Raw genomic sequence first — 14,548 nt, forward strand, 5'->3', positions numbered from 1 at the left:
CTCTTTAGGCAGATGAGGGGTAGGTAAAAACTCTTCTTGAGTTTGTTGGGCTTTAATTATTTTCAGCTGGAAATAATCCGGATGCCAGAGTGGCACATTCTGGGGAGACTCACTCCTGAGGGCCACACTTCTGGGAAATAAGGTAGCAGGGACAGTCTGAGTGATGTATTTCCCATGAGTCAGCACAAGGTGGTTTGGGCTTAAGGGCAGCTCCACCAGGCCCGCTGTGTTCAACTAGTGTAATTCCTCTCAGTCCTAGTTTCCTCACCGGTAAAATGGGGATAACTCCCAGTTTGTTGCATGGATGAAATGTGATTGATACAGTGTAAAAACCAACTCCTCTGCATAGTAAGCAATCAAAAATAGGAAGCTATTATTATAATGAACTTAAATAAAACAACCCAGCTTTTGCACTAAGTGGAAAGAGATTGTTGTTAGGAACCAAAAGGTTCATTAAAAAAAAATCTTTACTGTTGAAAGTATTGAAAAGGTTCGTTTTTAAAAGGAAACAGGAAAATGAGCAAGGAAAAGTAACCAAAAAGGTGAGACCTCAGGCTGGCTGGTGGAAATGAAGACCTGGAAAGGGCAGCAAGCCTCTCTGGTTTTGTGAGTGTGTGTTGTACAGTAATATGTTTTTGTTGGTTTTAGAGAGAGGGGAGATAGAAACATCTATTGGCTGCCTCCTGCTCGCCCCTACCGGGGATCGAGGCACCGGGAATGGAACCACTGAGCCACACCCGCGGGGCCAAGCCGTGTCTCTTGGAAACCGCTCGGCTCTGCCACGGCGACTGGCTAGAGAGGCCGCGCGGACCGTGCTCCGAGGGTGCGGCGCGCAGTGGGAGGCGAGGCGGCGGCTCCCTTTACTAGGCGCCGGTCCTCCCGAGGCTCGGCCCCCGGGCGCCCGTCACCCTCCCACTGAGGACAGCGCGGACCCTGCGTCTTCCGGCTCCTTCCAGTCTCCATCCCCTCCCCACCCGCCCCGCCCACGCTCCGGCCCCAGGAGTCTCCTCCCCTTCCTGATTCTTCTGGCTCCTTCCGAAGAGTTTGGTTTGAACTTTTGAACTCGCCAATCAGCGCCCTGTGCCCGCTCTCTCAGCCCGCCCTTGTAGGCGGGGCGCCCGGCCAGGTGCCGCGCAGCTGGAGGCGGGCCCCGGAGGCCGGGCGGGGTTCAGGGCCCGCCCTCCCGACGGGCGGTGGGTATATAGGGTGCCGCGGGCGGGCTGTCGGGTCACTTCTCCCCCGGATTCCTTGGTAATCTGTCAGTGGGAGGTCCTTGTTCCCGTTCCCTCGCATTTTTCAGCCCCTCCGAGCCCTACAAGTCTCAGCTATGGTGAGTTGTGGGGGTGGGGGTTCCTGGGGGGGGGGGTCCCCGGGCGGTGGTATGTGGGGCGGGGAGAGGGAGCAATCCGCGGAGCGGCGGGACCCGGTTGCACGTGGGGCCGCATCCCGGAAGCCTCCAGGCAGACTGGCTCCTGGTGCCCAGGCTGGGGAAGTTGACTGCACCGGGCAGACTCCTCTTTGGGCCGGAAGGCGCGGCCCGGCCACTGCCCTCGGTGAAAGGGGGAAGCCCTCTCGGTCTCGGTGAGAGGGTATCGTCCTAGAGCCCGCCATCGCCCGAGGACGGCTAGGGAGCCTTCACATTGGCTCCCAAGGGCTTGTGGAAACTACGAATCCCTCCCTTCCCATTTCCCCGATGACCTCACCTTCCCTTGCGCAGTGGAAGCACCTGGGGCACCTCGTGCGCTTCCGCTCGGAAGGTGCGAACGCTGGCTGGCCCCCCCTCCAGCGCCCGGTGACTCGCTGCTGAGTCACCTGTGGCCGGGCTCTGGGGCGCGGCTCCTATTGCGCCAATCCACCTGGAGGCTGCAGGCAGGCTCCGCCCCACGTTGTCCCAGCCGGTATTTCTGGTGCTCATTTAGAGGGCTGTTTATAGCTTAAGCCAGCTTTTTAAAAACAAGCCCATGAAAGGATTTTTTCTTGTAAAACCACAGAGTAAACTAGTACTGACGATGTATTTGTAGTTTTTTTTTTTAATGTATTTGTAGTTTTAAAGAAACATGAAACTATACACTTCAGTATTTTCTATGTAACTTCCAGAGGTATTGAAAACAACTAAAAGAGAGCCTCTGTTGGTCTACAGTAAGCCATGTTTTAAAACCAGTATTTATGTATCAACTGTTTCAAAAACAGTATCTTTAAAAAAGAAGAAACAGTATCTTTAAAAAAGAATAGCCGGCAAGTTACATTCTTCAGAGATTACTGCAGTTACCAAAAGAATGTCTGACTGGAACAACTTGAGTGCTTTTCACCAAGCAAACCCCAAAATACTGGTAAAAGTGTAGTTAAGAAATCACTGTTTTAAAGCAGCGATTTCAACCAGTGTGCCACAAGAATTTTTAAAACATGCAATAATACCTGACTCATTTAGTTAGGGGCACTGACCTCTTTTCCCTTAGATTGTCAAAACAATTTATTTTTCAGTATGCTGCAGAATTTTATAATTAGTTGATGTATGCCCTGAGATGAAAAGGGCTGAAAATCGATGGTTTAAAGTGCAGCAGAGCAGCAGCAGCAGACCTATTTCAACAATAACATGTTACATTAATAGTTTTTTATATAGGTTGCCAGTTCCATCCCAGGTCAGAATGCATATGGGAGTCAACCAACAAATACATAAATAAGTGCAACAATGTGGGGCGCGGCTACAGTGTTTGGACAGGTTCAAGCCTCGGACTAATGAGAGGGCACAGTCCTCTCATGGCCACATGCAAATCCCAGCTTGGAGGGCAGAGCCCTCCCAGCACAATTATAGCCAACAGTTATAGTTGTAAGCTTGAACCTAAGATCTGAACACGTGGCCCCACGTGCCTGAGTGATGTGGGCTTGATAGAGTTCAGGTGCATGTAATTAAGTAGATTCCAAAACCACGAGAATGTTGTAAACATCTTGACCACGCCCTTACTTTGCCTCCTGGAATCTGGCTATAAAATAGAGACAGCTCACAGGTCCTGGTGCTGTCTCTCTCCATCAGAGAGGGCAGCGACCCACTGAGGCCCAGCTTTCTTTCTCTTGTCTGTCTTTTCTAATCCTTCACCGCCCCCACTCAGGGTCACTGAACCTGGCTGAGCTGGCACTGCACATAAGGCGCCCTGGGGCTGCGTATGCCATGGCCGTGCCGGCCCGCCACAGAACAACAAATTGATGTTTCTTTCCCACCCCCCTCCTCTCTAAAATCAACAAAAAGAGACAGTGGCTACTTATCCAGTTAAAGCTAAACTAACTGACTCTATCATCTGTGTAGGTCTGTCCATCTCCCTAGTGGCCATGGGGTAGTGGAGGGCACAATTTAAACAAGGAATCTAGTTAGCCTGTTGAGCAATGAAAGAAAGTTTGGGGGCTCAAAAGGTTTCAATAGAAGTGTTTCATTAGATTGAGAGTATCTTCTGAGATACTTCATCTCCTTGGACCTGGTTCTAATATATTTTATTATAGACAGATCTCTGACTCTCCCACTTTCTTGAGCTGTGGGATTTCCAAAGTCTAGTTAAAGGTAAACATGATGCAATGGTGAGTAGTCATGGGTTCATTAGCACAGACAACTCCTTTCTCCCACAGCCCTAGAGCTGGGCGAGTGCGTGCAGGTGACCCCTGAGCTTGCTGATGTGATCAGGAGCCCGTGATTGTTTTATGGGGAGTATAGGTGGGAAGGAGGGGACCACAGTTCAAGGTTACGAGTGATTAGGGTTTTATTACCTCAGGTTATGAAACTAGACTCTTTGAGATCTTAGCTGGTGTTTAATTTTCTTTAACTAGTTTTCCATTAGTGGCTTTTATAAACTTTAAACCTTATTTGAGGAAAATGGGAGATATTGTCAACATTTTGAAAGTCCTTGAGTAACCAGTCCCCCAAGTAACCAAAATAATACAGTAAATACTCCTTTTTTTTTGTTTTGTTTTTTTTTTGTTATTTCCCTCTTGTCTGTGGGTATAGATTTTCATTGCCTTGTTTTACTAAACAGGAATGAATTTGGTAACAAACTATTTTGTTCAGCAAATAAAGGAAAACTTTTTCAATAATATTGTTAAATTCTTGAAACTGTAGATTTTTCCCACAGTTGCCAAAGATATATGTACATTTTACTAGGAAACTGCTAATTTCCAAAATTGTTAGTAAAGTCTTGGCTTTTATTTAGATGTGTCTCCACCCCACCCTGCCTTCCCTCAGTGAAGGGAAAATGTTGTTCCTTAAGATTAAATTCAGAGTTAGAAAGCTGCCTCTGACCAGTTTTTAAAATACAGCTAACCACTGCTTATTTGGCACTTTCTCCATGAGTCATATGGCTGTAGTTTGCTGGTTTAAACTGGTTTTAAAGGGAGGGAGAAGCTCTTTTACTATTTATTTGTTGTTAAATATTTTTATTGATTTCAGAGAAAGGGAAAGGGGGAGAGAGAGAGAAAAACATCAATGATGAAAGAGAACCATTGACCGGCCTCCTCCTGCATGCCCCCACTGGGGATCCAGCCCACAACCCAGGCATGTGCCCTTGACCAATACGAACCTGGGACCTTTCAGTCTGCAGGCTGACACTCTATCCACTGAGCCAAACCGGCAAGGGCAAACTCTTGTCTTTTAAAGAATAGGATTAAAGAGGGACCAGAATGAGCTCAATAGTTACACAATCTCACAGAATGAATCACGGCTGAAAGATGAATTTTTGCATGCCTTTTAAGGGCTCAGCCAGCATATTTTCCAGGAACTGGGGGAAATGGATTGCTCTACAGCAGCTTTGTTTTTCTGAGGTGGGTAGAAACCCGACCTCTAATGTGGCTACAGAGGAAGGGTTTGGTCTCTAGCCTGCCTAATAGTTAATTAACATATCTTTGGTTTTCCCAAGCATTTTTTTTTCTGAATCAGTCTTCCACAGACTGTTGCTTATGCCATAGTCCTGGGGCAGGAGTGGCCTTGAGGAAGTTGATTAATCTAACCTGAAGTTTAATTAGTCATCTTGGTGTGAATCATTCCTAAATGTCCCATCTGATGTGTCACATTCTGACATTTTCCTTTCTTCCTACCACAGCGTGAGTGCATCTCCATCCATGTTGGTCAGGCTGGTGTCCAGATCGGCAATGCCTGCTGGGAGCTCTACTGCCTGGAACACGGCATCCAGCCCGATGGCCAGATGCCAAGTGACAAGACCATTGGCGGGGGAGATGACTCCTTCAACACCTTCTTCAGTGAGACAGGCGCTGGCAAGCATGTGCCCAGGGCAGTGTTTGTAGACCTGGAACCCACAGTCATTGGTGAGTTGACCTCAGTAACCCAAGTAAGACACACACACCCTGGGGTCTGGGACACAAGGTGTGGCCAGGGGGCTCCATTGAGGCCCTGGGGTTGAGCAGGCTTGTGCAGGTTGTTAGTGATGGGTGGCTGCTTTGGTTCCCTTTTGCAGATGAAGTTCGCACTGGTACCTACCGCCAGCTCTTCCACCCTGAGCAGCTGATCACAGGCAAGGAAGATGCTGCCAATAACTATGCCCGTGGACACTACACCATTGGCAAGGAGATCATTGACCTCGTCCTGGACCGAATTCGGAAACTGGTAAACACAGTACTTTATTTAAAATGGGTGAGCCCTAGCCAGTTTGGCATTTTTAAATTACTAAAAAAATCAATGAAATAGGCCTTACTAAATAACTCGATTTCTAAACTAGACAGTCCTGGGTGTGGGACTACTATTTGGGGTAGGGATAAGAATGATAGGCAAAAGAGCAATGCCTTACAAGCAGATTTGGACAATTGCTCATTCAGTGAGGGCATTTTATCAGGAGTCGGGGTGAGAGCAAGGGGGCCTGAACAGTTTGACTGACATAAAAGCCCATTAAACATCCTTGTTCATATTAATCAGTCAGCTTCCCTGCTTCAAGCTGAGACATCCCTTTTTAGGATATCTTAGTCACACTGAATGAGTAGGTGGCTGACTCTGACATGTAACTAAATGATCAAACTTTTTTTTTTTTAATATATTTTATTGATTTTCCACAGAGAGGAAGAGAGAGGGATAGAGAGTTAGAAACATCGATCAGCTGCCTCTTGCACACTCCCCAATGGGGATGTGCCCGCAAACAAGGCACATGCCCTTGACCGGAATCGAACCTGGGACCCTTGAGTCCACAGGCCGACGCTCTATCCACTGAGCCAAACCGGTTTTGGCTAAATGATCAAACTTTTGAAAAGAAAAATCTGGGCTGGTGCCTTATGTTGGTACAAAAAGTTCGGGGCTCCAGAAGCCAGTATAGCACTGATTAGAAATGGCCAACACTGGATCACTCCAACACACAAGATGGCTGCCCACATGTGGTCAAAGATCCTGCCCCCATGTGGACACAAGATGGCCAGCAGGGGAGGGCAGTTGGAAGGGACCAGGCCTGCAAGGGAAGGCAGTTGGGGGCGATCAAGCCTGCAGGGGAGGGCAGTTAGGGGTGACCAGGCCAGCAGAGGAGGGAAGTTGGGGGCAAACAGGCTGGCAGGGGAGCAGTTAGACATAAATCGGGCTGGCAGGAGAGTGGTTAGGGGGTGATCAGGCTAGCAGGCAGAAGCGGTTAGGGGCAATCAGGAAGGCAGGCAGGTGAGCAGTTGGGAGCCAGCAGTCCTGGATTGTGAGAGGGATGTCCCAGATTGGAGAGGGTGCAGGCTGGGCTGAGGGACACCCCTGTCCCCCTTGTGTACAAATTTTGTGCACCGGGCCTCTAGTTTTATATATATACATACATACACTTGAGTGGCCAGATTATTATGATCTCTGAACACAATAATCTGGCCACTCAATGTATATCCTATATAATAAAAGGCTAATATGCAAATTGTCCCCTCAACCAGGAGTTCGACCAGCAGGCAGGCTGGCCAACCACCCATGTCCCCTCTCCCTGGCCAGGCTGGCCGGACCCCACCCATGCGCGAATTTATACACCGGGTCTCTAATATATATATATATACGTATACACACACACACACTCTCTAGAGGCCCAGTGTACGAAATTCATGCTTGGGTGCAGTCCCTAGGCCTGGCCAGTGATCGAAGCATGAGTGTCTGGCATGGAAGGGCAGCTGACCTCTGGGCCCTGGGCAGCACCTGGGCTCCTGGGCCCCTCTGCGCCCCCATCCGCCTGAGTCATTGGGCCCCTGCCCAGCTCCCTCAGTGCTTGGGAGCCAGGCGGCAGCCCCAGCACCCACTTGCACCCACCTTGGCCAGGTGCCGCCCACTCACATGCTCCACCATCCTGCTGTGGTCAGCGCACGTCATAGTAAGTGGTCAAACTCTTGGTTGAGGGGATAATTTGCATATTAGGCTTTTATTATAGGATATATATATATATATATATATATATATTAATATTTTTATTGATTTCAGAGAGAGGAAAGGAGAGAGAGAGAGAGATAGAAACATCAATGATGAGAATCATTGATCGGCTGCCTCCTGCACACCCCACACTGGGGATCGAGCCCGCAACCCCGGCATCTGCCCTTGACCGGAATGGGACCTGGACCCTTCAGTCCACAGGCCAACACTCTATCCACTGAGCCAAACCAGCTAGGGCTAGGATATTTTTTATTGATTTCAGAGAGGAAGGGAAAGGGGGGAGAGAGAGAAACATCAATGATGAAAGAATCATTGATCTGCTGCCTCCTGCACGCCCCACACCAGGGATCGAGCCTGCAACCCAGGCATGTGCCCTTGACTGGAATGGGACCTGGACCCTTCAGTCCATAGCCTGACGCTCTATCCATTGGGCCAAACCAGCTAGGGCAGAGCTCCCTTATTATAGAAGCAAGTATCGATCACTGAAACGAGGAAGGCATTGAGATAGAAACACAGAAAGCGGCAGGCTTGCTTTTCTAATAGAGCTCCGGGCGATGTGGACTTGCCCTGTGGCAGAAAAATCTTAGACAATTGTGTTCACTTCAATGACGTTGATAACTGTTCTGTTTGGGTCATTTTTAAGAGTCTGGCAGTCAGCTGACTCTGCTCCTTAGACAGCTTGTAAGTAATTAACCCAAAATCAAGAATGAATGCTTGGGTAGACTAGCTTATTAGCTACTAAGTCCAGCCACAACTGGTCTATGGCTTGATACTTTTCCAGATGTTTATCATGGTCGCCCCAGCAAAATTGGGTTATTGGTTCCTATGTTTGCAAGTCAAGCTACAAGCACTGACTTGGAAATCAAGACCCGCCTTTAGGGACAAATAAACCTAGTAAAAGCCATTGAGGGTTTATGAGTGAAGTTCATTAACTACCAAAACCATTGTATTTGTCCTTGGTGTTACTACTGTGTCCATATGAGTAATGGATGTAATTGGTAAACTAGGGTTTGCCTTGTACATTGATCTCATTCAATGCAGGGATCTACTGGAGAAGTGAGCCCTGAGGGGTTGGTAGAGAATGTCCACAAACCTCAGCACTTTTGAGAAGTGTAAGGGTTGTCAACAGAGTACTTTGTTTGAGAGGTCAAAATAATCTTGGAGTTGGCTAACCAGAACAGCTCCGTTGAGTGCTGAAAGGCCCTCACAGTCTTATGGAACTGTGACAGTACATCACCTTTCCCGAAATGGCTGGGTTTTCGGGAAACTGGTGCTCACTGTGCCAGGCACTGTTCCAAGAACTCATGTAGTTCTCAACAACCTGAGGTAGATCGCTATTCTTCTCGTTGAGGAAGTAATGAATTTGCTGAAACTGGTTTGGCTCAGTGGATAGAGCGTCGGCCTGCGGACTGAAGGGTCCCAGGTTTGATTCCGGTCAAGGGCATGTACATTGGTTGCGGGCACATCCCCGGTAGGGGGTGTGAGGAGGCAGCTGGTCGATGTTTCTCTCATCGATGTTTCTGGCTCTCTATCCCTCTCCCTTCCTCTCTGTAAAAAATCAATAAAAATATATTTTTAAAAAAAAAGAAAGAAAGAAATGAATTTGGTCAAAGTCCCACAGCAAGGCCCTGGTAGAGCCAGATCCAGACCCAGCCTGATTCCAATACCAGGGCCTTTAACGGGCTGTTCTGTTATATTCGGGCTCCGAAAGCCTCTGCCCAGTTTGTAAGACAGACATCCATTGTCCGGAGCTGGTGGTCCGGGCCTGCCCTTGGTAGCTCTCCAGCTGATAAGAGTTGCCCTTGTTCTGCTGTCGCGGCAAGGGCACCGGAGCCGCCCTCCCAGTCACTAAAACTTGGCCCTGCATCCGTTCCAGACCTCATGATTCCTCTGCCTTCAGAGATGGAAATATTTCACTTTAAAATAGCCTTTTAGAAAACATAAAATAGCCTTTTAGCAGATTTCCCCTTCCCCCAGGAGTTGATTGTGAAAAGTTTCTCTGAATCACTTAGCACTTTGGAAGCTTTTTGCAACTGCTTTCCTAGCAAATATTCACAAGAGTTTTAAAATCTCAATGTAGTAATTAAGGATTTAAAGAAGTCACTACAGCTTTGACCAAGGCTAAAATTAACACTCTCTTTCTTTTCTAACAGGCTGACCAGTGCACGGGCCTTCAGGGCTTCTTGGTTTTCCACAGCTTTGGTGGGGGAACTGGTTCTGGGTTCACCTCTCTGCTGATGGAACGTCTCTCCGTCGATTATGGCAAGAAGTCCAAGCTGGAGTTCTCCATTTACCCAGCCCCCCAGGTCTCCACAGCTGTAGTTGAGCCCTACAACTCCATCCTCACCACCCACACCACCCTGGAGCACTCTGATTGTGCCTTCATGGTTGACAACGAGGCCATCTATGACATCTGTCGTAGAAACCTCGATATTGAGCGCCCAACCTACACTAACCTTAACCGCCTTATTAGCCAGATTGTGTCCTCCATCACTGCATCCCTCAGGTTTGATGGGGCCCTGAATGTTGATCTGACTGAATTCCAGACCAACCTGGTGCCCTATCCCCGCATCCACTTCCCGCTGGCCACATACGCCCCTGTCATCTCTGCTGAGAAAGCCTACCATGAGCAGCTTACTGTAGCAGAAATCACCAATGCGTGCTTTGAGCCAGCCAACCAGATGGTGAAATGTGACCCTCGCCATGGTAAATACATGGCTTGCTGCCTTTTGTACCGTGGTGACGTGGTCCCCAAAGATGTCAATGCTGCCATTGCCACCATCAAGACCAAGCGCAGCATCCAGTTTGTGGACTGGTGCCCCACCGGCTTCAAAGTTGGCATTAATTACCAGCCTCCCACTGTGGTCCCTGGTGGAGACCTGGCCAAAGTACAGCGAGCTGTGTGCATGCTGAGCAACACCACAGCTATTGCTGAGGCCTGGGCTCGCCTGGACCACAAGTTTGACCTGATGTATGCCAAGCGTGCCTTTGTCCACTGGTATGTGGGTGAGGGCATGGAGGAGGGAGAGTTTTCTGAGGCCCGTGAGGACATGGCTGCCCTTGAGAAGGATTATGAGGAGGTTGGAGCAGATAGTATTGAGGGAGAGGATGAGGGTGAGGAGTACTAACCTGTCAGCTGTGATGTCACACTCCAGTGTCTTGGGATTGTCTTATTTCTGTTCTGTGAAGTCTATTGTGTCCTAAATTTTGCAATAAAGTTGTTTTCATTTTGAATGTCAAACTGGTTTGTTCTGTATCACAGTAAATACTTGCCCCTCTTATTCAAGGCCAGTCAGGGATGGAGGCTGGCCGACAGACCATCCTGATCATTTGATCAACTTTCCCAGTGACTTCTGTGTGTGATGTAATGTGCTAAGTGGTTTGTCTGTTTCACTTAAACCTGATTTGATGAGTGGTGATGAAATCATTTAAGTGAGGCAACAGGCTCTTCAGATTGGGCCGGTTTCTTGTGTCACCTGTAGCTATTGAAATGCAGATCCAAGCTTCAGATACTGCATTTTTCAACAAGCTTCCAGCTGATGTTCTTAGTCTACCAAAATTCAAGTAATCAGGCTGCCATGAGGTATGTCAGTATTAAAACACTCAAGTCTCATGGGGAAGCCTTTGGAATTGTGTTGATAAATAACATAATTAGCCCTGGATGGTCGCTCAGTGGTTAGAGCATCAGACCATGCACCCAAGGGTCATGGGTTTGATTCCTGGTCAAGGGCAGGTGCCTGGGTTGAAAGTTCATCCCCAGCCCCTGTCAGGGTGCATGCATGCAGGGGGCAAACGATCGATGTGTCTCATTGATGTTTCTCCCTCCCCACACTCCCACTTTGAAAAATCAATGGGAAAAATGTCCTAGGGTGAGAATAAAAAATAAAAAATCCATACTTAGAGAAAACCTACAATGGCAAATATGATTGTACTTTGCAGATTTGCTGCTTAGAGGCAGTGAAGTTGGCTGAGACAAAATTAGGAGTTACAGGTGGTTGTATTATTGGTACTTGACCCAAGGTGTGTCCGGAATATTTGAAGTAGGGGACCCAGGGAAGTTGAAGAACGATGTGTATGTAGGAAAGATTGGAGAGGGGAGATGCCCTGATGAGGATCCTCTTCGAAGCACCTGTTGGAAGCAGTGTGGTCCTTAAGGGGGGCCAGAGGGACTATGAGGTAAGGGTGGGGGAAGAAGGGGCAGTAATGTGAGTGGCTGGGGAGCTTGGTGCCAGTGGTGTAGCCTAGAAGGTTGAGCTGAGCAATGGAAAAGGACAGGATGACCCAAGGGCCAGGGCTCGTGCAGAAGGGAGGGGCCCGTTTGGTGCTGGGGTACTGGCCTGGGTGGAAACGCCCACGAGTGGCAGGAGACGGAGGCCACTGCAGATGCGTTGCCTTTGCTCCCTGGTGGCCCTTTTCTGATGGTGCTCAGTTGCCATCTCTCCCCCACTGGTTTTCACCCCTAACCCCTTGCTCACCCCCTGGCTGTGAGAGAAGAGCATCTGAAAGGTGCCTGTTCCACCTCCGAGCTCAGGGCACTGTGTCCGCGGGAGGTGCTCAGGGAGGGTCTCACCGCATTCACCACAAGTGCAACCCTGGCCCTACGCCCTCAGGCCCGCCCCATCCTTGCGTACAAAGCCAGCTATTTCTGCTTATCATATGGGACAGATTCCTCCTGCAGCCCGAGCATCGCGGTCAGGGATGAAAATGAACCTTGGATAAGCCGCCAGCCAGCGCAGCCACCAGAGGGGCGCCCTGAGACCTTCCCGACCTAGGAAATAAATCTGCCGATTGTCAGTGTGAGCACTGGAGGAAACGGACACTCACGTGAGAAGGAGCAGGTGAGTCATCCAGCCTCAGCTGAGCGTGATGTCCCGTGACCCCTGAGAGGCCCGTCTCTGAGCCAGCACTGCCCAAGCACAGCGCCCTGGGAAGGGGATGCAGGGTTTTCTGGGCTAAGTACCCCTGGCCAGGAGCGTTCCTCCAATGACCTCAGTAAGCCTTAAGGTCAGTCATTGTCTACATGTGCCAGCAGCTGCCATGGTGTGGGGGTGAAGGAAGGTGAGGACAAGTTTAGTTGAGGAGAAATAGTCCAGTTCAGTGGTCAGCAAACTGCGGCTCGCGAGCCACATGCGGCTCTTTGGCCCCTTGAGTGTGGCTCTTCCACAAAATACTACATACCCTAATTAAGTTAATAACAATGTACCTACCTATATAGCTTCAGTTTAAAAAACTTGGCTCTCAAAAGAAATTTCAGTCGTTGTACTGGTGATATTTGGCTCTGTTGACTAATGAGTTTGCCGACCACTGTTCCAGTCGAACAGCCTGGGGAAGGGCAAAGTGCCGGTGGCTGGGGAAGGGTTTCTTGCAGCGATGACATTGCCCTCCTATGCCGGTGAGAGTGGATAGAAGTTTGCCTGCAGCAAAAAACAAATACACCCCAAGGTCTAGGTCACTGCTTTGTGGCTGCCAATCATCTGATCTGCCCTTGAACACAAATGGCAAGTCTGGACTCAGAACGGCAGCCTTTGCTGGTGGTGCGGAGGCTCCGTGGGGATACATGGAGAAAGCCTAGGAGTGCAGGCTCCGAGATCGGCGGGGGCCCCAGACTCTGGCTGCGCAGACATAGGGCTCAGGCTGCCCTCGCCTGCCCTGAGCAGAGAAACAGTCTGCTCCCACCCCCGGAGGCCACTGGCCACGGAGGGCCCAGCAGGCCCAGCGCAGCTGCTTGGAGCTGGGAGAGGAGGAGAGAGGGGCTGAGAGGGGCAGTGTGCTGGCCTGTCCACCTGTCATCCTAAGTGTTTGGGGAGCCGCTGGCAAATGCCTCGGCTCCAGTGGAACTGGTCAAGCATCCCGCTGTCGAGACAGGGAGCCCGTGGTTTTGAGCTTTGACAGAGCCTGTCTCCAGGCCCTAGACTTCTGGAAGGTGGGTGGCAGCCCTGAGAGGGTTGTGGGGGGAAGGGGAGACTGTCCGGGCGGAAGTGTTCCATGATCGTCACCACACCCTGTGAGGAGGTGCTGCGCCCATTTCCACAGCTGAAGAAGTCAAAGCTCAGAGAGATTAAGTGTCAGCCTAAGGCTACGGAGCGAGCGGACGAACTGAAATTTGACCCACAAGGCTGGTCACATCCGTCGTGGGCCTTTCCAGTGCTGGGGAGGAGGCCACCTGCTGGGGCGAGGCAGGCCTGAGGCCGACAGGGCCAGCCCTGTGTGCAGCACTGGATGGAGCCACGCCACAGAAAGGAGATCTTGTGATGCCACTGGTTGCTAGATCACCACCCAGGACCCCCATCCTGGTGACGGCACACTAGTCCAATTAGCAAAGCCAGCTGGTCCCCACTCAGATGGCGGCCTTCTAGTGGGGGACTCCATTGGCCCGGCCTCCCTCTGAACTCAGTGAGCCCATTCTCAGATCGCGGGCTAATGGGTCCCTGCAGGGAAGTTGTTACCACCTTCCTGGACTCCTGCTGACGAGACTGCAGCCACAGGGCAGACAGGACAGCTCACACCTGGAGAGCCGCTGCCCTCAGCACAGGGGCCGGAATGGTCTCCTGTCGGCCAAGGCCACGGGGAAGCTGGCAGAGATGACCTGGGCAGGTGGCTCCTGGAGGCCAATGCCAGGGCGGCTGTCCGAGAGGCAGGGCAGCATAAGGCGGGAAAGACAGACCCGGGTGTCAGGTGGGGAAGGGTCCCATCTTCAGCCTCGAGGAGAAAGTCCCCCTTTGCTGACATCTCATTAACCTGTCACTGCCCCACTCATTCCAAGAGCCTGTCTCTGAGTTTATTCCTCCTGAGAGCAGATTCTGGAAAAACGGTTCTTTCCTCTTCTGACGCTCCTCACAGAACTAGAGTCTTGTGCCCTAACCGGTTTGGCTCAGTGGATAGAGCGTCGGCCTGCGGACTGAAAGGTCCCAGGTTCGATTCCGGTCAAGGGCATGCACCTTGGTTGCAGGCACATCCCCAGTAGGGGGTGTGCAGGAGGCAGCTGATCGATGTTTCTAACTCTCTATCCCTCTCCCTTCCTCTCTGTAAAAGAATCAATAGAATATATTTAAAAATAAAAGAACTAGAGTCTTGTGTTCTTTACAGAAAATGCTCTTCAAAAACTCGTATCACCACCACAGACTTATTTTTCTCTCTTTTAAAAAATGAGAACAAGCCCCGGCCTGTGCGGCTCAGTTGGTTGGGCGTTGT

General features: G+C 50.1%; 1 protein-coding gene across 1 annotated transcript; it reads left to right on the forward strand.

The window, feature by feature from the left end:
• The first annotated feature begins 1,181 nt into the window (after window positions 1-1,181).
• TUBA1C (tubulin alpha 1c) lies at window positions 1,182-10,591 on the forward strand. Its single transcript, XM_079774144.1, has 4 exons — window positions 1,182-1,330; window positions 5,079-5,301; window positions 5,451-5,599; window positions 9,511-10,591. Exons 1-4 carry the CDS (start codon window positions 1,328-1,330, stop codon window positions 10,483-10,485), a joined length of 1,350 nt encoding a protein of 449 aa, XP_079630270.1. The 5' UTR covers window positions 1,182-1,327; the 3' UTR covers window positions 10,486-10,591.
• Window positions 10,592-14,548: the final 3,957 nt, after the last annotated feature.

Source organism: Cnephaeus nilssonii (assembly GCF_951640355.1).
Source record: "Cnephaeus nilssonii genome assembly, chromosome: 6".
In the NCBI taxonomy this organism is placed as follows: Eukaryota; Metazoa; Chordata; class Mammalia; order Chiroptera; family Vespertilionidae; genus Cnephaeus; species Cnephaeus nilssonii.

Coding starts and splice junctions, on each gene's coding strand:
- TUBA1C (XM_079774144.1), top strand. Junction 5,302..5,450: donor CCTGGAACCCACAGTCATTG/GTGAGTTGACCT, acceptor TCCCTTTTGCAG/ATGAAGTTCGCACTGGTACC. Junction 5,600..9,510: donor TGGACCGAATTCGGAAACTG/GTAAACACAGTA, acceptor CTTTTCTAACAG/GCTGACCAGTGCACGGGCCT.